Source organism: Euleptes europaea, chromosome 12, assembly GCF_029931775.1.
Source record: "Euleptes europaea isolate rEulEur1 chromosome 12, rEulEur1.hap1, whole genome shotgun sequence".
NCBI classification, from domain to species: Eukaryota; Metazoa; Chordata; class Lepidosauria; order Squamata; family Sphaerodactylidae; genus Euleptes; species Euleptes europaea.
The window spans coordinates 9,332,801-9,357,108 of record NC_079323.1 but is presented as its reverse complement, the minus strand read 5'-3'; the positions used below and the strand labels follow the sequence as shown (position 1 = coordinate 9,357,108).

At 46.2% G+C, this 24,308-nt stretch overlaps 1 protein-coding gene across 1 annotated transcript in view; it reads right to left on the bottom strand.

Annotated features, from left to right (window-relative positions):
- The window catches only part of CCDC81 (coiled-coil domain containing 81), a 32,784-nt gene that overhangs the window by 5,485 nt on the left and 2,991 nt on the right, over window positions 1–24,308 (bottom strand). Inside the window, exons 3-10 of the mRNA XM_056858641.1 lie at window positions 23,365–23,521; window positions 20,363–20,619; window positions 17,783–17,862; window positions 16,296–16,387; window positions 13,689–13,803; window positions 9,349–9,466; window positions 3,426–3,572; window positions 1,100–1,207 (exon numbers count right to left, since the gene is read on the bottom strand). Of these exons, the coding sequence (XP_056714619.1) occupies window positions 1,100–1,207; window positions 3,426–3,572; window positions 9,349–9,466; window positions 13,689–13,803; window positions 16,296–16,387; window positions 17,783–17,862; window positions 20,363–20,619; window positions 23,365–23,521 (1,074 nt within the window). The remainder of the gene's footprint in view (window positions 1–1,099; window positions 1,208–3,425; window positions 3,573–9,348; window positions 9,467–13,688; window positions 13,804–16,295; window positions 16,388–17,782; window positions 17,863–20,362; window positions 20,620–23,364; window positions 23,522–24,308) is intronic.

The window sequence follows — 24,308 nt, the reverse complement described above, 5'->3', positions numbered from 1 at the left end:
GCCAATTGCCAGAATGGTCCATGAAAAGTGTCCTCCACACCTTTCAGTTACTCCATGAATTCCCCACCTGACCAGATGAGATGAGCCCCAGTTTCCCCTCTGGAAATTAAGTCAATGGTGTGACTGGACAGCATTAAAAACATCCATAAAAGGAGACCTCTCCCACCCCAAAGCAATTGCCATTCATTGTATTCCTGGAAGAGCGTGGAGGGTGGAATCCCAGGTAATAAGGTTACCTTAGACGTCTAGGGTCTGTACCTCACTAACTCAAAATGTTTATGTTTATTTTAGTATTACTGTAACACTTTATATAATTTATTTATTATAAATTTATTATTTTAAATATAGTGTTATTATATTAAGCTCTTTTGCCTTTGTTGATTTTGTCTGTGTTGATTTTTCCAGTTAGATCTGTACTTATTCCACTACCGCCCTTCGCCCTTTCTCTTTCCGTAGTCACTAGATGGCTTTGCTTCACTTAGAATAAGTCGTGTTTTCTTTTTGGGCTCTCTGCACACACCCAGGAAATCCCTCAGAGCAACAATCAAAGGGAAGCAGGAAGGGGCTAACCTTCAATCTTGGATATGCTTGGTCTTTCCTTTCTTCACCAGAGTTCACATGGACCACTGCGTGGGATCAGAATGAGCTTATCTCTACTTATTGATGACCTGCCTTTCTCTAGGCTCTAGGTGGGCACCCATAGATATGCCTGTTTGAAAAAAGTCTCCCACGGTTGGCGGCAATAGAAACCCTGTTTCCCCACTGGTTCTGGGAGGTTCCCTACTCCTTTTATGCTACATCCCAGTCTGAGGGCAAAAGAAGAAGAAGTAGAAGAGTTGGTTTTTATATGCCGACTTTCTCTACCATTTAAGGAAGAATCAGACCGGCTCACAATCACCGTCCTTTCCCCTCTCCACAACAGACACCCTGCGAGGTAGGTGGGGTTGAGAGAGCTCTAAGAGAGCTGTGTGTATGTGTGTAAAGAGAAAGAGAGAAAGAAACTGGGGTAAGCATTTTCCCGTCCAAAGTAGAAACAAACGATCAGCTGCAATTGGAACAAATCGGAGTAGTTAGAATCTCGTGAGGTGCAAGACCTTACATAAACTTCTGGAACTTTTTCATTCTTCTGGCTTCTTCGGGCTTCAGCAACCCCTAGATTAAACGCGGCGATTTTTTGGTTCTGTTCTCTGTTCGCTGAGGCTCTTCGCTGTCATGGGAAATGTAACAGAAAGTCAACAAAAGTTTCAAAAACTTTCGGCAAATTCATTTCAAAAGTTTCAAAAACTTTTGGCAAATTCGTTTCAAAAAAAGTTTCAAAAACTTTCAGCAAATTTGGACAGGCAATAAAATTCTGCCCCACCCCCAGCTAAATAGCCTTCTCCTTGGTGGAAGACAATTTCCTCTTGAGGGACAGAAGGTGTGTTGTGGTCTGTGAGGATTATACCACATAATTGTTGATTAATATGTCAATGTCCTTTTCCGTTTCTATCCATATTCATATCCATATTTCAGTTCTTGGTTGTACTTCTTTAGTGCATTTGCCAGTGCCAGAGATCAGTAAAGGCTGGCAATGACTGGGACCTAGATAGGGTTGCCAGGTGCCCGCTGATGGCAAGCAAACCCCTGGCAATTTACCCCTCTGTCTGCTGACCACCTGAGGGTCGGCGGGCAAATGTGCGCGCGTACATACCGCGCGCTTGTCACTTCTGGTTTAGAACCAGAAGTGCGGCCTCGCAAGGGGCCTTACATCAGTCAAACTCTTAGTTTGAGTGATAAAGGGCCGCTTTACCACTCAAACTAAGAGGTATAAGGGCCCTTGCGAGGCGGCACTTCCAGTTCTAAACCAGAAGTGACGCACGCACGCACATTCCCGATAGCAGCCAAATAGCCTCCCGCCGGAGGAGAGGGGGGAGTTGGAAAACCCTAGACCTAGACCCTTTAAAACACTCACTAATACACCCAGTGCCCCCAACTATCAAGTAAAGTTTGATCTTCCACCAAGGGCACATCCCCCATAAACATTACCTGGGAGGACAAGATAGATGGTAGGTCCCTGAGCAGAACCTTGAGAGGAAGACTCATCTAGTGAGTGCATTTTTATTTCATCCTTCCTCCAAGGAACTCAGGACAACATAGAAAAAGAATTGGTTTTTAACCCTGCTTTCCCTCTATCTTTAAGGAGTCTCAAAGTGGCTTGCAATCGCCTTCCCTTTCCCTCCCCACCACAGACACCTTGTGAGGCACGTAAGGCTGAGAGAGCTGGAGGAGAACTGTGACTAGCCCAAGGTCACCCAGCAGGCTGCATGTGGAGGAGTGGGGAAACCAACCAGGTTCTCCAGATTAGAGTCCGCTGCTCATGTGGAGGAGTGGGGAGAATAACTGGCCCAAGAACACCAAATGAGCTGAGGGACAATTTTGAAACTTGGCCATCCAGATACTAAGCTGTTAATTACTAAACCATATTGGCTAGCTACAGAAATTCTGCTGTGTTGTTTGGCCTGTGATGGCGCATTCACACAGGTGAGCCGCAACTAGAATCTGCGGTCATCAAATGAAGAACATGCACACGTGAATCAGGACCAATTACACAAGTATTCCCCATCCAGCATGGTGTACTGGTTAGAGTGTTGGACTAGGATCTGGGAGAACCAGGTTCAAATCCCCTCTGCCACAAACGTTTGCTGGGTAACTTTGGGCCTGTCACACATTCAGCCTAACCTACCTCATAGGGCTGATGTTGTATAGGGTTGCCAGCTCTGAGCTGGGAAATACCTGGAGATTTTGAGGGTGAAACCTGAGAAAGGCAAGGTTTGGGGAGGGGAGGGATTTCATTGGGGTATAATGCCATAGAGTCGACCTTCCAAAGTGGCCATTTTCTCCAGAGTCAGCATGATGTAGTGGTTTCGGTGGTTTGGAATGGTGGAATCTGATCTGGAGAACTGGGTTTGATTCCCCACTCCTCCACATGAGCGGCGGAGGCTGATCTGGTGAACTGGATTTGTTTCCCCATTCCTACATATGAAGCCAGCTGGGTGACCTTGGAATAGTCACAGTTCTCTTAGAGCTCTCTCAGCCCCACCTACCTCACAGGGTGTCTGTTGTGGGGAGAGGAAGGGAAGGCGATTGTAAGCCGGTTTGAGTCTTCCTTAAATGGTAGAGAAAGTTGGCATATAAAAACCAATGCTTCTTCTTCTTCCAGGTGGACTGATTTCTATCACCTGGATATCAGTTGTAATCCCAGGAGATTTCCAGCCAACACCTAGAGGTTGGCAACCCTCATTTGATGTAAGCCTCCTTGCATCCCCCATTAGGGAGAAAGGTGGGGGATAAATAAAGTAAAATAAATAAATAAATCTTGTCCCCTCGCTACCCTCCCCCCAAAATTCCCTTAAAAATCAACAACTGTTATTTTGCAATCCTAATACCAGCTGCTCCCGAAGGGCTTCTTCATCTTGCTGGGCTAGATACTGCGCGATGATCCTTTCCTCCTCTTTCTCTTTCCTCATCTTCTCCTCGTTCAAGTAAACGGGGACGTTCCTTTGAGCGCGCTGCATGCACAGGTAGCACATTTCCTGAAAGCACATAGCACATAAAACCCAGAGTTTGTGTTGACAGTGGGAATAGACTGAATACTGGCCAGAAATGGCCCTACCATTAGGAAGGAATAACTGTCTAAACCTTGAGTGACAAGTTTAGGGGTGATGTTAAAAGTTGTCAGGTTTTTTTTTCCTTATGGTATTTTTAGCATAGTAAGCCAGCAGTGATGTATGAGCCAGAGTGAGTTTGGGGCACCAAAGTGGATTTTCTGACACAAACATCAAAAGGTTTCAGGCCACCAATGGGACTCCTTCTCTAGTTGGACAATTCACATAACTTTTGTGTAAAGTGTGCATAACCTTGCACAACTTTGTGAATGGAATATATTTTATAAAGCTGATGCAATTTCAAATTTCAATGCTTTTGAAAAGAAGTCTTCTTGTTTCTTTGGGAGGTTTTTTTCAGTTCTGCACATGTTTTGCTCCTTCTAGTGGTCAATTCGATATCACACAGGTTTAAGTCCAGCATATCTCCTTGCAGATTTAAATGACAGTTTTTTATGCTGGATAGAAACCTGTGTGGTATCAAAGCAGCCACTAAAGGGAGCAAAACACATGCAGAACTGGAAACTCACCCACCCCAAACAAAGAGGAACTTACCAGCAAGACAGGTAAATATAACTTCCTTAAACTATCCAACTTCCTCCCTTTCCCTCCAGTTAGGTCTTATATGCTCTGCATGTGTATGCTTATGGTTCGCAGTTCCTTTATTTTATTTTTAGTCTCCTTGCTTATGCTTACTGAGGCAGAAGCTTTTCAAAGGATAAAATGCAAACTCTTAGATATAGGACTTCAAGACCTAAACAGCGCTGCTAATAAAACATGCTCCCCATCAAATTTAGGGGTATCTTTTGACTTTTATCAGCCCTCCCCATACTTATCTCACCTGTGTGATCCTTAACGTAGAGCCATTTCTCTGGCCAGATTTAATGTTTTGCCATCTGCGCTACTCGAAGGCAGATTTTGGAAAATCCCTCTGTCTGACAGGCTTTGCCCTTGTGGCAACAATTGTATTGAAACGGTTGCTCATGTCTTATTTTATTGTAGTTTCTACACAGAATCTCGTAACAAACTTTTAAGTTTGTTGGGTAATAGACAGAATGTCTCAGATTCTTTTAACGTTTCCTATTTATTGAACAATTGTTCACCCCATGTATTGGAGACGGTGGCACAGTTTTTAAAGTTTGTTTTAATAGCCCGCCAAACAGTTAATTAGATGGCAGTATCAACAAACAGTGCTATTTGAACTAACTGTCTTTTAACTTTGCCATAAAGGGCACTTTTTAATATCTCCATTCCTTTTGTACCCTTCTGTATTGTGTTTTTATGCCAATAAAGGAATGATGATGATTATTTTATTTTTAATTTATTAATTAAAAACTGTTAAATTTTAAACAACTGCCTGTTCATTTAAGAGTTCTTACTTGGGACGGTCCTGGTACACATTGGTTACCCCCCCCCCCATGCCCTGTCTGTCTCCAGCTAATTCCTCAACTTAAGCAGAGACTGACTATTCAGGATAACACATGAACACATGAAGCTGCCTTATACTGAATCAGACCCTTGGACTATCAAAGTCAGTATTGCCTACTCAGACCAGCAGCAGCTCTCCAGCAGCAGCTCTCCAGGGTCTCAGGCAGAGGTCTTTCACATCACCTACTTGCCAAGTCCCTTTAACTGGAGTTGCCCGGGATTGAACCTAGGATCTTCTGCATGCCAAGCAGATGCTCTACCACTGAGCCACAGCCCCTCTCCTAAAGATGAACACAAATGAAGCTGCCTTCTACTGAATCAGACCCTTGGTCCATCGAAGTCAGTATTGTCTACTCAGACGGGCAGCGGCTCTCCAGGGTCTCAGGCAGGTGTCTTTCCCATCACCTACTTGCCTAGTCACTTTAACTGGAGATGCCAGGGATTGAACCTGGGACCTTCTGAATGCCAAGCAGCTGCTCTACCACTGAGCCACAGCCCCTCCCCAAAAAACGGCAACAGTGATGAGAGGGAGAGCCAGATGGGTCAGAGCAGTGTCGGAAAAAGGCTCCAGTCGGAGTTTACACCATAAAGGTGTTTTATGTTCGTCGGGGCAACTAAAACAGTCTACCTTGCAAAAATTGCCTAATGCAAGGCGGCTGTTTCTGTGGCACTGACCCACAGAACAATTTCCCTAATTTAGACTTAGTCTGACCAAATTTTCTACAGTGTAGATCAGGGGTCTGACACCTTTCCACGCACCCACCAAGTGGTTTTAGAAAACGGGCAGGGCGAAACTCCACCTGTAGGGTAAGTTCTCTCCTGTGCCCTTTCTGGGGACCTCAGCCCCAGTCAACATGCGACTGGGGAAGAAACACAGGAGGGGCAGCCTCACCCACATGTCACAGCAGCTGCACAAACAACCCTCCAGGGAACACCCACTGCTTTTTACCACCAGTGTAACTGCATGCAATGGCAAGCCCGGTGGAGGCCCCGCAAAACAGATAAAAGGAAGTATTTCTTCACACAATGCATAGTTAAATTGTGGAACTCCCTGCCCCAGGATGTGGAGATGGTTGCCAACTTGGAAGGCTTTAAGAGGGGAATGGACATGTTCATGGAGGAGAGGCCTACTCATGGCTACTAGTAAAAATGAATACTAGTCACGATGCAGACCTATTCTCGACATTGTCAGAGGAACATGCCTATTATATTAGGTGCTATGGAACACAGGTAGGATGCTGCTGCAGTTGTCTTGCTTGTGGGCTTCCTAGAAGGACCTGGTTGGCCACTGTGTGAACAGACTGCTGGACCTGAAGGGCCTTGGTCTGATCCAGCAGGGCTTTTCTTAAGTTCTTATTCCCCACAGCCAATAGTTGGGGCCTGTCAGCTGCACAAACCAGACTGGAGTGTTCAAGAAGGTCACACAAGACAACCTGAGTTCTTCTAGATAGGGATGCCAGCCTCCAGGTGGGACCCGGAGATCCCCTGGAATTACAGCTCATCTTCAGACTACAGCGATCAGTTCCCCTGGAGAAAACGGATGCTTTGGAAGGAGGACTGTACAGTATTATACCCCACTGAGGTCCCTGTCCTTCCCAGGCTCCATCCCCAAATCTCCAGGATTTTCCCAACCTCGATCTGGCAACCCTACCCTCTCAACCCCTACTAGTGGCCAGAGGGGATCTGGCAATCCTACTTCTAGAACACAAGTTGCTATCCTTTTCTTTGATGAAAGCTACTTCTAAGTACTGAAAAATATCCTAAAATACTTCCTCTCCCCCTTCCCTGGCATGTTGGTCTGTCCTAGAAATAGAGTTACCAGCGCTGGGTTGAGAAATACCTGGAGATTTTGGAGGAGGAGCCTGAGGAGGGCGAAGTTTAAGGAGGGGAGGGACCTCAACGTGGTACAATGCCATAGAGTTTACCTTCCAAAGTGGCCATTTCCTCCAGGTAAACTGATTTCTGCTGCCTGGAGATCACTCCTAATCCCAGGAGATCTCCAGCCACCCCCTGGAGGTTGGCCAGCCTACCTAGAAGTGGCCCATGGACTAGGGACAGCCCCAGAAATGAAGCTATCAGTTAAGCAACACCGAGAAAAACCCTATGAAATAAAAGCTTTTCTTTAAAAAAAAAAACACCTGAACATTTCGCAATCTTTTCCTGGGCCTTCTAGGGGTATGAGCTACTTGACAGCAGCTGCCAATCGCTCATGTTGGAAACTCCCTGTTCTGCTTGGAAGGGCTGTTGTATAGAGGAGGGTGCTGAGTTGTTTTCTGTTGTCCCAGAAGGTCGGACCAGAACCAACAGGTTGAAATTAAATCAAAAGAGTTCATCTAGACCACTGGTTCCCAACCGGGGGTCTGTGGACCCCCAGGGGTCTGTGAGAACTAAATAAGGTCCGCGAAACAAAGTTATAAACCCATAATAAATTAATATTTTCAATTAAAAGTTCTCTATTATAAAAATATATATTCAAATATTATTGTAAGTTTAATGTTTAACTAACAGTTATGATTAAAGTTTATTTTCAAATTCTCAGAATTTTTATTTTGAACCTTGGGGTCCCTGCACCGAACAAAAAAGTCCTAGTGGTCCCTGGTCAAAAAAAGGTTGGGAACCACTGATCTAGACATTAGGAAGAATTTTCTAACAGAGCGGTTGCTCAGTGGAACAGGCTTCCTTGGGAGGTGGTGAGCTCTCCTTCCCTGGAGGTTTTTAAGCAGAGGCTAGATGGTCATCTGTCAGCAATGCTGATTCTATGACCTTAGGCAGATGATGAGAGGGAGGGCACCTTGGCCATCTTCTGGGCATGGAGTAGGGGTCACTGGGGGTGTGTGGGAGGTAGTTTGGAATTTCCTGCACTGTGCTGGGGGTTGGACTAGATGACCCTGGTGGTCCCTTCCAACTCTACGATTCTACGATTCTAGAGGTTTGTCCTCTCTTCTGATGCCACCAACAAGGAGATCAGCTAGAAGAGAGCAGGACAGAGGTGGGTCCAGCGGTTCTGATCCACAAATATGGCCCATGGATAGGGTTGCCAGCTCCCGGATGGGAAATGCCTGGAGAGATTTTGGGGGTGGAGCCTGAGGAAGGTGGGATTTGGGGAGGGGAGGGACTTCAATGGGATATAATAGAGTCTACCTTCATGACGCGCGCAGCTTAGCTGGAATGCAGGAGTACACCTGGCAGCAACTTCAGTCCACACCAGTTCTGCTATGTACAATTTATTTACAATATTTACACAGTCCAGTTTGCAGTTCTGAGTAACTGCTTCGCCAATACGTCAGCTTTTCTCCTAGAACATCTCTGTATGTATTACATGAACCTATATACATTTACAGTTATATTGTCAACCAATCACATTCATTAGCTGAGTCATTCTGAGTCATTCTGGAAAATCCCTTTTCTGGCCATTCAAGCCAGGCTAGCTCAGTCACATGACCCTAGATGTCAACTGGATCAGTTTGATCTAATGTCCAAACTTCTGACTAATAGAACATATTTACATGTCGTCACTTCCATATTGGCCATTTTCTCCAGGTGAACTGATCTCTGTCGCCTGGAGATGTTGTAATCCCAGGAGACCTCCAGCCACCAATTGGAGGTTAGAGATTCAAAACAATTCCTCGTGCTTAAATATACGGAGTTTAGCAAGCAAAACAAGCACCGATAGCATTCAAAAACACATATATTCAATAAGGCAAAACAACATTAGTTGTACATAGGAAAGAAAAATTCCAAACTGGTAAAGCCACAAAGAGACCCAAATCCCGGAAAAGATGTTCCAGCGGATTGAAACCGAATATAACCAAGAAGGGATCAAACTATTGTAAGCTTGTTGTTCCCAAGTTAGCCTTTTTGTGTAATTTGGGAACAACAAGCTTACAATAGTTTGATCCCTTCTTGGTTATATTCGGCTTCAATCCGCTGGAACATCTTTTCCTGGACTTTGCTACAACCGCTTCGCACTGCGACAAGGAGCGAGGAAGCTTGACGGGATGATTCCCTTCTCCGGCTTGGGTCTCTTGTACATTACAAGGACACCTTTGTGGCTTTACCAGTTTGGAATTTTTCTTTCCTATGTACAACTAATGTTGTTTTGCCTTATTGATTATATGTGTTTTTGAATGCCATCGGTGCTTGTTTTGCTTGCTAAACCAATTGGAGGTTGGCAACCCTACCCATGGGCTGCCTGCTACCCAATGGAAGCGTCACCCCTGCAGTCACAGTCATCCACACATACATTGCTGGAAAATGAAGAAGAGCTACATAGTTATACCTGTCCTGCCCTACCATGATCTTGACAAAGCGAGGATGGAATCCGGGATGGGGAGGCAGGAACTAGGGCAGGGGCGGTTTCTTGTTCTGGCTTCAAATTGGAAACGGGTACTGCTGGCCTGGAAAACATACATACATACATGAACCTTTATTGGCATAATAACCATAGTGGCAGATGCATTTTTACAGGCGCCTTAAAAGACAAAAAACGTGTTCCATCATAAAATGACAATCTGTTAAAATCAGTATATAACTAACATTAAAAAGGATCTCCTTCTCATATTTCAGGCTAATAAAACCCATTAATATGGACCCATTAATAACAAATACATTATTACATCTCTATGGTCATCATTCTTGTCCTAAACCATCATTCTTTCTTTGTCTTTATGACAATTGCAAGAAATTCAGCGACATGCTTGATGACCTCCAGGGATTTATCCATCAGTAACAGTTTGATACTCTTGTCTGCTGAATTTTTTGGAACTTGAAGGTGAGGATTAATTCATTGTAAACACTGTTCAGTGAAAAATGGACAGCGCAAGAGGATATGGTGGACAGAGTCTGGTTCTTTAAGGTGACAACTACAAAACCTTTTCTCGTGTGGTACTTTCTTATATCTGCCACTAACTGGAAACATAAAATGTGATCAGCGCGAGGGCATGGACAGACAGCCGTAAGTCGGTCTGACGTGGCGATGCTTTGACAGAGATAGCAGCAGCTCAGGCTGCCGATGGGCTGGAGGCTCGGGTTGCCAGCTCTGGGTTGTCCAGCAAAAAAGAAAACACAGCACGGTGGCCAAGTTGATTGAATGCACTATGCTAATATAAAGTCATATACATGCATAAGAGTAACAAAGGTATGAACTGCAACATACAAATGCAGCTGTTATACAAATTCAAATCCCACAAAATGACAAATTTTTATTAGCGGATAGGATGCCTGCTGTTTCCGAACAGGTGGCAGAGTTTCTGGCGATTGTTATTAAAAATAAAAATAATAAAAGTACTGCAGTCCAAGCTCTGCTCACGACCTGAGTTCGATCCCGACGAAAGTCGGTTTCAGGTAGCCGGCTCAAGGTTGACTCAGCCTTCCATCCTTCCGAGGTCGGTCAAATGAGTACCCAGCTTGCTGGGGGTAAAGGGAAGATGACTGGGTAAGGTGCTGGCAAACCACCCCGTAAACAATGCCTGCCTAGTAAACGTAGGGATGTGACGTCACTCCATGGTCAGGAATGACCCAGTGCTTGCACAGGGGACCTTTACCTAAGGGAATAAATAAGCAACAAAACCAACTGAGGCAATACAGAAACTGGGAAATAATACATACAGTAAAAGGGTATTGGTATTAGCTGTGCTGTGCAATAGCTCCTGGTTCTCATTTGCCGTTTGGGAGAATGTATTATCACAGCATTTAAAACTGAAGAGTTTTAAATTGATAGTTACGTTTTGGCTACATTGTTATACGTGTGACTCTTTTGAGCGAGTATGGAGTTTTATGTATTCCTGTTACTATTATTACTATTATCATGCCAATAAAGGTGACTAAAACTGAGGTACGAACAGCAACATACAAATGCAGCTGTTCTATTAACTCAAATCCCACAAAATGACAAGAAGCCAAATGTAATGGCGTTAAGGGGACAAATATTCAGTAGAAACAGTGCAGCACGTACAGAAAAGGCGTGCGATTCCAGCTGTCATATAAGTCCCACAAAATTAACAAGGCACCAAATGTGGTGGCGCTTAAAGGGACAGAAACAAATTAGAACAATACAGAACATTTGAAATAACATGGGCAATTAGCCAAGGGCGCGCAAGGATGACGGTCCATTAAAGACGCAAAAGGGTAAAGCTGGCTTCTAGGTCCCTTTCGAGCCACCAAGCGCCCTCCTTCAGTTGCTTGAGAAATAAGACTGTCCATACGCGCCTTGTGCATGTTCTTATTCATAAGAACGATGTTCATAAATGTTACAATTGCAGGCACTCAATGCCAAGAGCCATTTCAACAGGGGTACTGCTAGTAACCTTTCTGTCAGCTGATTGCTAGACTGTCTTGTTGTGGCAGGATCATTCTTCTCATTTGTGATTTATATGCACCTGCAGATGTTATATGCTAGGTTAGTAAAGTTGCCCACACAACGGAGAAACTATTTCGCCTCACACTGCATTGGTCTTTTCAAATATGGAATGCAATTCAGCATATAATGATGAGGAAGTAAGGTACGCTTCACGCTTTCTATGTAACATACTGTTAGGAAGTGATTTAAATTGTATATTGGTGCACTTCATTTTATTTCAACAAGCTGATTTAATGGCACACTGAAGAAGGTCTGCTGTTGAAACGGTGGAATGTCTAGATTACCGTATGTGCTTGTGCTTGGCTTATAACCCACTTGAGAAGCTACAGCTATGCTCATGTGAAGGATTGACTGGAGCTTGTGAATTTTTGTGAAGCTATCCAGATATGGGGAGGGAAGGCAGCATGGTACAGCCCCATCTCGTCAGATCTCGGAAGCTAAGCAGGGTCAGCTCTGGTTAGTATTTGGATGGGAGACCACCAAGAAATACCAGGGTTGCTATGCAGAGGAAGACAATGGCAAACCCACCTCCGTTTGTCTCTTGTCATGAAAACCCCATAAGGGGTCACCATAAGTCGGCTGCGACTTGATGGCACGTTACACACACATCCAGATATGGACTTGTCTTTGTAACAGGTTGGCTTCAGGAAGAAGTACTTTTTGGACTTTGAATTTATTTGTTTATTGCAATATTGGATTCTGTCCTAGGTATTTGTATTTCTGATGATATAAAATTTGTATTTCTGATGATATAGAAATATTGAAATGAAATTTATACATAATAACATTTGTGTGTTCCTATACTGATTTTGTATACACTTTCCAAAGCAGCCATTTTCTCCAGGTGAACTGTTTTCTGCCGCCTGGAGATTAGGCAAATGAGAAGGGGAGGGGGTTTGCCATTGCCTTCCTCTGCCTCCAGGCTAAATCATTCACAGCAGTCAATTGGTGGGATTGCCAACCTCCAGGTGGTGGCTGGAGATCTCCCACTATCCCATCAAGGGTTTTTAAGGGCAATTCAGAGTGGAACTGTATGTATGTACAAGTTGCAACCGACTTATGGCAACCCCAGCAAAGGGCTTTCAAGGCAAGTGAGAAGCAAAGGTGGTTTGCCATTGCCTTCCTCTGCAGAGTCTTCCTTGGTGGTCTCCTATCCAAGGACCAACCCGCTTAACTTCCAAGATCTGATGAGATCAGACTATGCCATGCCATTCCACATCTCGAGTCGAGCTGGAACTATACACCATTATTTCCAAGATGCTTTTTTCCTGACACTTGGTTTTTCTCTCTCTCTTGTAACAGAATGCAGCTGCCAGGGCTGTGTTTTCCAGGAGACATTCAACCATCTCTCCCTGACCCCGTTTTTCATCTGAAAAACCACCACCTGCAAGTTGCTTTTACTTTCAACAAGGAAAGTGATTTTTTAGCAAGTGAAGGGAAAGGAGAAATGAATACAAGGACACCATCAGCTCTGGTGCACACTCGCCCAAAGGAAACTCAATCCCCTGATACCATGCCAAGGACCTCTCATCACTTGTGGAAGTCAAGAACGCTTAAGGAGATTATCTCAATACAGAGAACACCAAGCAGTAAGCGCCGGTAATTCTATCTCCGAGTCTACCTTTGCCATTTCTATTGCGGATGCCATTTGGATGAGCTTCCCTTCAGATGAGGATGCCTCTAAGTTAACTCAGAACCATCCCCGAGGGTAACTGAGGAGGTCTCCAGTTTATCTCCTCCTGCCTATTCAAAACGGAAGATGCTCTTCCATGCAACTCAATACTCTGGCTGTGTTTGTCAGCACCCTCCGAGAGTACAACGGCTGGCATCCCATGCATCTCCGGCTGAGCACTTAAAACATTAAAAAACCCATTCAGCAAAGAGAACTGTGACAGCGACTTGTCGTCCAGAGGCAGGATCAAGTTTGCTTGAATGGAGAAAAAGGATCCTGTGCCACATAGCTGGCCTCCCTTCCTTATTCCTATCCCTGCCCTACTCCTCCTTCATGACTGGTTGCTTTGTCATTGTTTCAACATGAGTGGTGCCATCTGAATTGTATTTATTTCCAAATTTGAGATAAAACAGGTCCCTGAAAACACAGGAAATGCAGGGGGAGACAGAGGCGACCTCTGACGGTCGGAGACAGCATGCATAATCAAAACAAAGACCCGAAGCAGTTGGAGGGGTGATGGCAAGGGAAACTGCCATGCCTAAAAGGCCAATGAAAACGTATACAGATGTCCTCAAAGGCACGGTCTCACCTTGGAGGGAGTGTTTTGCCCAGGTTCTTCTCAAACTCGTCCGTCAAACTGACCCCTGTCACTTTGGCTGGGGCAAGGGATTGGCGGCTGAGGAGGCGCTTCGGCGAAAGGTTTTCTGTACAAACGAGAGCAGGGGTTTTGTGAGAAATCCCCACGGCAACAGCAAACAATTAAGACATTATGGTCATTTATGCAGGGGAAGTTTGTGTTTGGTTTGCTGCACAGTTTTCTGATCTGAATCCTCAAACATCATATGCATGAGGGCTTCTCCACCCCCGAAGAAATTCCAGGAGTACCTTGTGATGAATTATATGTTCACAGTGAATCATGGAGCTTCTGGGGCCTTCCTCCTGAAAACGCAGCCTTGTTGCAGTTTACTTGGAGGGGGCAGGTCAGCTCTTCAAGGGACTACTCTCTGTCTGTGCATGTGCTTTTGCAAAGTGATGCCACATGCGCTCCCTGACCTTCCGCCCTCAGAGACTCACTGTACTATCTAAGCGTTAATAGCCTGCTGCTCTGGGCTAGCGCTCCGCTGCATTACCAGGCTGTCCAGGACAAGAGACCGGGTCACCCCTGCAGAACCAGCCAAAGGGAAGCCATGATCCTGATTGTCTCCTGATCCAAAGGGAAGCCATAACACCGAGGCGAGAGCATCATGTCACCCTCTCCTGCTGTTCCACCCCCAGTATCCTGTGAGAAAAACATCCGCCGCAATCAGCATTAACATCTAGGAAGAACTCCTCTGCCGCATCCCTGGAGTGTAGAAATTCACACCTTCCTGAGGTATTGTCGAACATGAGAAGATCAAGTCAAGCCATCCCGGAGATATGCAAATCATTGGTGCCAGCTTAGTTTACAAATTGTCACTCTGCCCGATCGCTGTAGCCGAAGTCTTTGATCCCTATTGTTTTAGACAGGAGCCATCTGGGGAATCTCAATCCCCGCACACCCCAGAGAAGGGTATATTTTGCCCTCCCCGACAAAGCAGAGAAGTTCTGCCCTACCTCTCCCTCCTTTTACCGTGTGTGTTGAGTTTTGTGGAACTCCACACCCCCTCCTTTCCGATGACTTGGCTGGCCCAAGGCTCCGATACATCCCTCTCCCATCCCCCGCTATATTTTATTTTGTACCTATATGCCACGGATTTTGGACATCTCCACTTCCAGATCGGTAACGTATTACCCAATCAACAACATCCTCTCCCTTGAGAAACGTCTCTAATCCTACCTCCTTTTTATTCTTAGTTTCTTATATGTATGTATTTGCAACACTGAATGAATGAATATATAAACACTTTTAATCTGGAAATCCTTAGTCTGTCATTATTCTGAGATTCACTGAAAACAACTCTGGTATACATTGGGTGATTCCGCTATATAAATAAATTAGTGCCGCTGCTCATGCTAATTTCGCCAATCAAAGAGCAGTTTCGGTAACAAAAGCTGGGTATTCCTCCCCTCCTTTCTTCAGCAGCTCCCTGCCAGGAGTGCCTTCCAGCCTCTCTTCGGTTGGTGCTTTCCTGCACATCTCATGAAGGTTTCACTCCCTCTTTTGTGCTTTGCTTTGAGGGAAGGGGTTGGACAGGAGGGACAGACATGTGGGAGGGAGAAGCCAGAGTGGGCGTGGGGACAGAACCCCAAAGTTAGGACTATGCATGGAAATGGCGGGGATTGGCCTCGCTTTTGCCTCAAAGCTGAATTTAAACTCGTTATAAAACAGCATCCTACAACTGTGGGGAAAGAATGAGGCAGGAGCGAAGTGACTTCTAAAGGTTGGTAAAATCATGAATAATGCAAAGGAAGCCTTGAAGCAGTCCAGCAGGGATCACGAGCTAAATGTGTGTGTGTGTGTGTGTGTGTGTGTGTGTGTGTGTGTGTGTGTGTGTGTGTGTGTGTGTAAAGTGTCGCCAGGTCGCAGCCGACTTATGGCGACCCCTTTTGGGGTTTTCATGGCAAGAGACTAACAGAGAGGTGGTTTGCCAGTGACTTCCTCTGCACAGCAACCCTGGTCTTCCTTGGTAGTCTCCCATCCAAATACTAACCAGGGCTGACCCTGCTTAGCTTCTGAGATCTGACGAGATCAGGCTAGCCTGGGCCATCCAGGTCAGGACCACAAGCTAAATACCCCTGCATAAATGGCCTGTGTCTAGCCTGTACTAAATGCTCTAAGCCAGCACTTGCTGAATAAGCTATGCTATCAAGAGCTGCAAAGGTGCCCCAAGACAACAGGCAAATTTTTGTAAGCCACTCATAGAAGAGGCAGCCTGCTGCACCCCTGCATGATTTACCATTGAGGTCTTGCCTTCTTCCAGTCAGTCTCTGGCAGAGCTGGATAATCCTGCCATGTCAGCTGATCTCCAGATGACAGAGATCTGTCCCCCTGGAGAAAATGGCTGCTTTGGAAGGTGGACTCTATGGCATTATACCCTGCTGAGGTCCCTCCCGTCCCTAAACCCCACCCTCCCCAGGCTCCACCCCTAAAACCTCCAGGTATTTCCCAACCCAGAGCTGGCAACCCTACAGAGAATCCACTGCGACAGGCATATCTTTATCGCCCGCTGATTAAAGCACCATCCAGGAGCGTACAAAGAGACAACTTGGGCACTACCTTTTTTGCTGTTCTCTTTTTCTGTCTGCTCCTTTTCTCTGTTGGGCTGCTCTCCTTCTTCATCAATCGTTTCCATTTCCTTCTTCGCCATCCTGCCCCCAAAAGAAACGAGACAGAAATACTGAAGGGCCTTTTGCACCACACTCAAGACGGTGGAGCTACACAGGGCTGCCTTTGAAAATGGTTCTGAAACTTCCATCGGTCCAAACTGCAGTGGCCAGAGTACTGTCAGCGATTGGTTACTAAGATAATATCACCCCTGCGCTGAAACATCTGCACTGGGTACCCCAACTGCTTCCGGGCACAATTCAAAGTGCTGGTTCTTACCTAAATGGCTTGAGGATGGTCTCATCCCATCCTGAGGAGAAGGAGGAAGAAGAGTTGGTTTTTATATGCTGACTTTCTCTACCACTTAAGGGAGACTCAAACCGGCTTACAATCACCTTCCCTTCCCCTCCCCACAACAGACATCCTGTGAGGTAGGTGGGACTGAAAGAGTGTGACTAGCCCAAGGTCACCCAGCTGGCTTCATGTGGAGGAGTGGGGAAACAAATCCAGTTCACCAGATTAGCCTCCGCTGCTCACGTGGAGGAGTGGGGAATCAAACCCAGTTATTCAGATCAGAGTCCACCAAACCACCGCTCTTAACCACTACACCACACTGGCCCACTGGTTAAGTTCTGCCTCTCAAGCACTGCTCTCTGTGAGCCTTCAGAGGCGAGGCAGGTGGTGACTAGAGACAGGGCATTTTCCATAGTGGCCCCTCGCCTTGGGAACACCCGTCCCCTTGAGGCTTGCCTGGCACCTACTTTACTTTTGTTTGGAGGCCAATCTTTAGCCAAGCTTTCAAATAGGGGTTTAATGGTCTACTCGGTTTTATGGATAGTTTTTATGATGCTAGTGTCTAATGGCTTGTGTTTTCTTATTTATTTATGTATTTATTTTAGACTTATACCCCGCTCCCCAGGGCCACAGGGCTCAGGGCTGCTCACAATTCTTGTATTTTTAAAAAAGGTAAAGGTAGTCCCCCTGTGCAAGCACCAGGTCATTCCTGACCCGTAGGATGATGTCATATCACGACGTTTACTAGGCAGACTTTGTTTATGGGGTGGTTTGCCATTGCCTTCCCCAGTCATCTTCCCTTTACCCCCAGCAAGCTGGGTACTCATTTTACCGACCTCAGAAGGATGGAAGGCTGAGTCAACCTTGAGCCGGCTACCTGAAACCGACTTCCGTCGGGACTGAGCTTTCGATTGCAGTACTGCAGCCTACCACTCTGCACCACTGGGCTCCTACGGTATTTTTAACAGCTTGCATTTTTTACTGTATGTTTTTTTTAGTGTAATCCATCTCAAACAGGAACCTGACAAAGTGGCATAGAAATATTTTAAGCAAATAATTAAGATCCTGGCCATATAGACCACGGTTGAAGCTTGCCTATTTCCCATCATGCGAGAGAGACAAGCAGATCGGACAAAAACACTCACCTTGGAAACATGATGACGTTTCGGAGAAGAGGAACTGAAGCCTCCCTGCACGACAACACTGAATCTCCCGTCCCTGGCCTCTACATGGAGGACAAAAGGAATCCCATAAGGTATATTAACTTATGGTATTCACCCCCACAAGGATTGGTGATCGTTTAGATGGCTTTAGAAGGGCATCTGACAAATTTATGGAGGAGAGGTCCACCAACAGAAAACACTCAGAAGTAGTACGCTTTTGAATGCCAGGAGTTGAGCAGGGAGGCTTTGGCCTTCATGCCTTTCTTGTAGGTTTTCCGGGCGTATCTGGTTGACCGCTTTGTGAAAACTAAGTAAATTGACTTTGGTGTGATCTGGCAAGACACCTTGCCTGTTCTTCATAGGGCTTCTTGCAAATAAGGAAGTGATTGTAAGCTAGGAGCAGGGTTTTTTCCTGAAAACAATGGGTTATTTAATAAAAAAAAGAAAAGAAACCCCTTATTATACTGGAGTATGAGAACACCCTTGGATGGTCCAGGCTAGCCTGAGCTCATCATATCTCAGAAGTTGGGAAGTTGGGAAAATGTGGTTTAGATCCTATTATTGTTAGGTGGATCTGCAACTGGTTGACAGATCATACCCAAAGAGTGCTAGTTAATGGTTCCTCATCCACTTGGAGAGAAGTGACTAATGGAGTTCCTCAGGGATCTGTGCTGGGCCCTGTGTTGTTCAACATCTTTATAAATTATTTGGATGAAGGAATAGAGGGGATGCTTATTAAATTTGCAGATTATTAAATTGGGAGGGGTAGCAAATACGGTAGAAGACTGAGCCAAGATGCAGGATGATCTTGACAGGCTGGAGAAGTGGGCTAGAACAAATAACATGCACTTCAACAAAGACAAATGTAAAGTTCTGCATTTAGGTAGGAAAAATCAAATGCATAATTATAGGATGGGGAAGACTTGTCTGAGCAGTAGTGTGTGTGAAAAGGATCTTGGAGTCTTAGTAGACCAAACACTGAACATGAGTCAGCAGTGTGATGCTGTAACTAAAAAGGCAAATGCAGTCTTGGGCTGCATCAACAGAAGTATAGTGTCCAGATCACGCAAAGTGATGGTATCGCTTTACTCTGCTCTGGTTAGACCTCAACTAGAGTACTGTGTTCAGTTTTGGGCAGCACAATTTAAAAAAGATGTAGACAAGTTGGAACGTGTCCAGAGGAGGGCAACAAAGATGGTGAGGGGTCTGGAGACCAAGTCCTATGAGGAAAGGTTGAAGGAGCTGGGTATGTTTAGCCTGAAGAGGAGAAGACTGAGAGGGGATATGATAACCATGTTCAAGTACTTACTTGAGGGACTGTCATATTGAGGATGGTGCCGAGTTGTTTTCTGTTGCCCAAGAAGGTCGGACCAGAACCAACGGGTTGAAATTAAATCAAAAGAGTTTCCGTCTAGACATTAGGAAGAATTTTCTAACAGTTAGAGCGGTTCCTCAGTGGAACAGGCTTCCTTGGGAGGTAGTAAACTCTCCTTCCCTGGAGGTTTTTAAGAAGAGGTTAGATGGCCATCTGTCAGCAATGCCGATTCTGTGACCTTAGGCAGATGATGAGAGGGAGGGCATCTTGGGCATCTTCTGGTCACTAGGTGTGTGTGGGGGAGGTAGTTGAGAATTTCCTGCATTGTGCAGGGAGTTGGACTTGATGACCCTGGTGGTCCCTTCCAACTCTATGATTCTAAGTTAAACAGGGTTGGCCCAGTTTACTACTTGGATGGGAGACCAACATGAAATTCCAGGGTTGCTATGCAGAGGCAGGCAATGGCAAACCGCCCCTGCTCATCTCTTACCTTAAAAACCCTAAGAGGTTGCCTGTAAATTGGCTGCAACTTGACAGCACTTTCCACCACCACAAAATTGTTGTAGGGTTTTCAACAAGACATTGAAGAACTCTTAACACCTTTATATGGTATATAAAAGTCAGCTATGTCAGCAGCAGAGATTTTATGTTGTTCACGGGCACCCAAGAGGAAAGGTACGAACTGCCCTATGGGGAGCGGTTAAAATGCTTAGGGCTGTTTAGATTGGAAAGAAGGCGGTTAAGGGGAGGCAAGATAGAAGTCTATAACATTATGCATGGTATGGAGAGAGTGGACAGGGAGAAGCTTTTCTCCCTCTCTCATAATACTAGAACAGAGGGTCATCTGCTGAAGATGGAGGGTGAGAGATTAAAAACTGATAAAAGGAAATACTTCTTCACACAAAGCATAGTTAAACTGTGGACTCCCTGCCCCAGGATGTGGTGATGGCTGCCAACTTAGAAGGCTTTAAGAAGGGAGTGGACATGTTCATGGAGGAGAGGGCTATCCATGGCTACTATTAAAAATGGATACTAATGATGCATACCTATTCTCTCCAGGATAAGAGGAGCATGCCTATTATATTAGGTGCTATAATGGAACCCAGTCAGGATGCTGCTGCTGCTGCAGTTGTCTTGTTTGTGGGCTTCCCAGAGGCACCTGGTTGGCCACTGTGTGAACAGACTGCTGGACTTGATGGGCCTTGGTCTGATCCAGCAGGGCTTTTCTTAGGTTCTTATGAACTTACGTTGGAAAGTGCTTTTAGCAAAGTCCCACTCCCATCCATGGCCTGAAGGAAGTCTTTGTAGAATTTCATTTTCACTCTGTTGTCCCGGATGATGAGGACGCCGATCCCCTTGAATGTGAACTCCACGTTCTGCTTGTTGGCGATGGACCGCGAGAAAAACAAGAGGGTTTCTCGCACGCATCCTTCCACGACCTCCCTGTTAAAGGGGCCCTCCAAGGACAGCACAATGAAGTTCAGCTGAACGATCGGGATATCACCTGATTTGGAGGGTTGGGAGGGAAAGACAATGGTGGGGAGAAATGATTTGAAGAAGAAGAGTTGGCTTTTATAGGCCGACTTTCTCTACCACTTAAGGGAGAATCAAACCAGTGCGGTGTAGTGGTTAAGAGCGGTGGTTTGGAGCGGTGGACTCTGATCTGGAGAACAGGGTTTGATTCCCCACTCCTCCACATGAGCAGCGGAGGCTAATCTGGCGAACTGCATTTGTCTCCCCACTCTTCCACATGAAGCCAGCTGGGTGATCTTGGACTGGTCACACTCTCTCAGCCCCACCTACCTCACAGGGTGTCTGTTGTGGGGAGGGGAAGGTGATTGTAAGCTGGTTTGAGTCTCCCTTAAGTAGTAGAGAAAGTCGGCATATAAAAACCAACTCTTCTTCTTCAATCACCTTCCCTTCCCCTCCCCACAAGACACCCTGTGAGGTAGGTGGGGCTGAGAGAGCTGTGACTAGGCCAAGGTCACCCAGCTGGCTCCATGTGTAAGAGTGGGGAAAGCAACCTGCTTCACCAGATTAGCATCCACCACTCTTGTGGAGGAGTGGGGAATCAAACCCAGTTCTCCAGATTAGAGTCCACCTCTCCAAACCACCGCTCTTAACCACTACACCACACTGGTATACGACCCAGGACTTCATAGGAACACATTATGAAGAGCTCACCGAGAACCTCCTGAGATGGAGTCCTTGACAACTCACATTTTGGCCAAAGAACTAGAAGTCTCACCACCTTCACCTGGTTTTGGGCTCCTCTGGAAAGGCTCAACTCACACCTGCATCTACCATGAAGGCAGTGCAGTGGTTAAAAAGGCAAAGGGCTTGTTGGACAATCCCAAGTTCCTCCCTCCCCCAGTCGTGTAGCAAACTGTTCTGTCATAGGTCTTGTTCACATATGCAAAAGAATGAGGTTGGCGTTGTCGGGTCCCTCTTTGCCACCAGCGGGAGGCTTTGGGGGCAGAGCCTGAGAAGGGTGGGGTTTGGGGAGGGGAGGGGCTTCAATGCCATAGAGTCCAATGGCCAAAGACGCCATTTTCTCCAGGTGAACTGATCTCTATCGGCTGGAGATCAGTTGTAATAGCGGGAGATCTCCAGCTAGTACATGGAGGTTGGCAATCCTAAATGAGGTGGTGAACAGACCGCACCATTGGAGGTCATGAAGGAATGCGCCCATAAGTCCAAAACTAGCACAGCAAGAAAAGGGGAGTGGTAGAACCCTTTTCCTTCTGGGGCTAGCTTTCTGCTTGCAAGAAAGGGTATATTATGCAAAGTAGCATTGCCAACTTCCCGGTTGGGCCTGGGGTCCCCCCAGAATTGCAGCTGATCTCCAGACTACAGAGGAGAGTTCCCCTGGAGGAAATGGCAGCTTTGGAGGTCGGTCTCTATGGCATCCTATCCCTGCTGAGCTCCTCCCCCTTTCCCAAACTTTACTTTAGCCAAGCACCGCCCCCAAACCTCCAGGAATTTCCCATGCTGGAGTTGGCAACCCTAATATGGAGGGACACTGAAACCCAGACTCCACCATCTGCGGTGGTGCCATCTATTCTAATCATCTCATCTTGCTGCATGTGTAAACCAGCCTAAGCCGTCACCCCCCTCCACAACGCCATAAGTGATCATGAGAGTCATTTAGGGTTGCCAACCTCCAGGTGGTGGCTGGAGATCTCCCACTATTACAACTGGTCTCCAGGCGACAGAAATCAGCTCCCTTGGAGAAAATGGCTACTTCGGAAGGTGGAATCCGTTGCATTATGCCCCACTGAACTCCCTCCCCACCCCAAACCCTATTCTTCTCAGGCTCCACTCCCCAAAATCTCCAGGTATTTCCAAACCTGGAGCTGGCAACCCTAGAGTCATTTAGCTAAGACCAATCCCACTTGTTCGACTATGGCTTAAGCTGTCAATCTGGCTATGGACCTATCCTGGCTATGGCTTAAGCTGTCTATCCTGGCTCATATTCCTGCCTACTCTTATTTGGAGTCCTACCTTGCTTTATTCATTACCACCTGGTTAATGTCTCCTCTTACCTCCCTCCCTATGATACCACCAATTCAAAGAGTAAAGAAGTAACAGAATGGTCTTTACAGGCTTTGGACCGGCTTGCTCTCTCAGGTATTTCTGGTATTCTCAGATCTCCCGATTTTCAGGTGATCAGCAATCCATATCATCCACAAACCACATGCAGGAATGCAGAGCAATACCTAGCCCCCTACTGCTGCTAGTCCACATGGAGGAAGTCAAATGCTAGTGAGTTGCCAAGGGCAGCCCTCAATTTTGGCCCTTTCCTCATGTGTCAAACACACTGATTTTTTTTTAAATCAATAACTGAACATTTATGGGTACACATTCATTTTTATCCTTCCACCCTGGCAAAAAAAAAGTAATCAAAAACGTTTTAAAAGAAGCTGCACGTTCGTGCTGTAAACGTTCAGCACTTGTCGGTGTTGCTGACGGCACCAGTACTGGCCAGTACGTGCTCATCACACCTTTTTTCCCTGGCTCAGCCTAAACCGTGCCATAAAACATCAGGACCATTTTTTTTTTTGCAGAATTCCTTTTAAAAGCACTGCCGCCCACTGTCTAACTTTCCAAAAACATCTGTTGCTGTCCTCAGTACCAACAGGCCATAGCCTTACTAGCCTCTTAGAAAAGACTTTTGTCCTTGCATGACTCGGTGGTTGCTTAGTGATTCACTGCGGACACGGTAGGAGGGGAAAGCCAAACTTCTTACCGGGAGTGCGTATTTTGTTACGTTTCAATCCATGGGTCTGCACAAGTTTCTCAGAGAGGAGGAACACAGGCCGTTGGACAAGGATTTGCTTATTGGCCCCGATTTCAAGCTTCTGCCTTAAGAAGGAGAACGTGCCCAACCCTGGTATTAAGACACCCTGGAAAAGACGATAACGCCAGATGGGAGAGCCACATTAGTCCAGAGCAGCAAAATAAAACAGGAGCCCAGCGGCACAGTGTCGGTTTCAGGTTTTGATGAGCCCTGGGCAGAAAATGCCTGGGCAGCTAGGGTTGCCAACTCCAGAGCAGACATTCCTGGATATTTGGAGGTGGGGCCTGGGGAGGGCATGGTTTGGGTAGGGGAGGGACCTCAGCAGGGCTGTGATGCCATAGAGTCCACCCTCCAAAGCAGTCATTGTCTCCAGGGGAGGAGGGAGAAGAAGAAGAGGAGGAAGAAGAAGAGTTGGCTTTTATATGCTGACTTTCTCTACCACTTAAGGGAGGCTCAAACTGGCTTACAATCATCTTCCCTTCCCCTCCCCACAACAGACACCCTGTGAGGTTAGGGTTGCCAATCTCCAGGTAATAGCTGGAGATCTCCTGCTATTACAACTGATCTCCAGCCGATGGATATTAGTTCATCTGCAAAAAATGGCTGCTTAGGCCATTGGACTCTATGGCATTGAAGTCCCTTCCCTCCCCAAACCCCACCTTCCTCAGGCTCTGCCCCAAAAAGCTCCCACCAGTGGCGAAGAGGGACCTGGCAACCCTATGTGAGGTAGATGGGGCTGAGAGAGCTCTAAGAGCTGTAACTTGCCCAAGGTCACCCAGCTGGCTTTGTATGCAGGAGTGGGGAAACAAATTCAGTTCATCAGATTAGCGTCTGCCGCTCACATGGAGGACTGGGGAATCAAACCTGGTTCTCCAGATCGGAGTCTGCTGCTC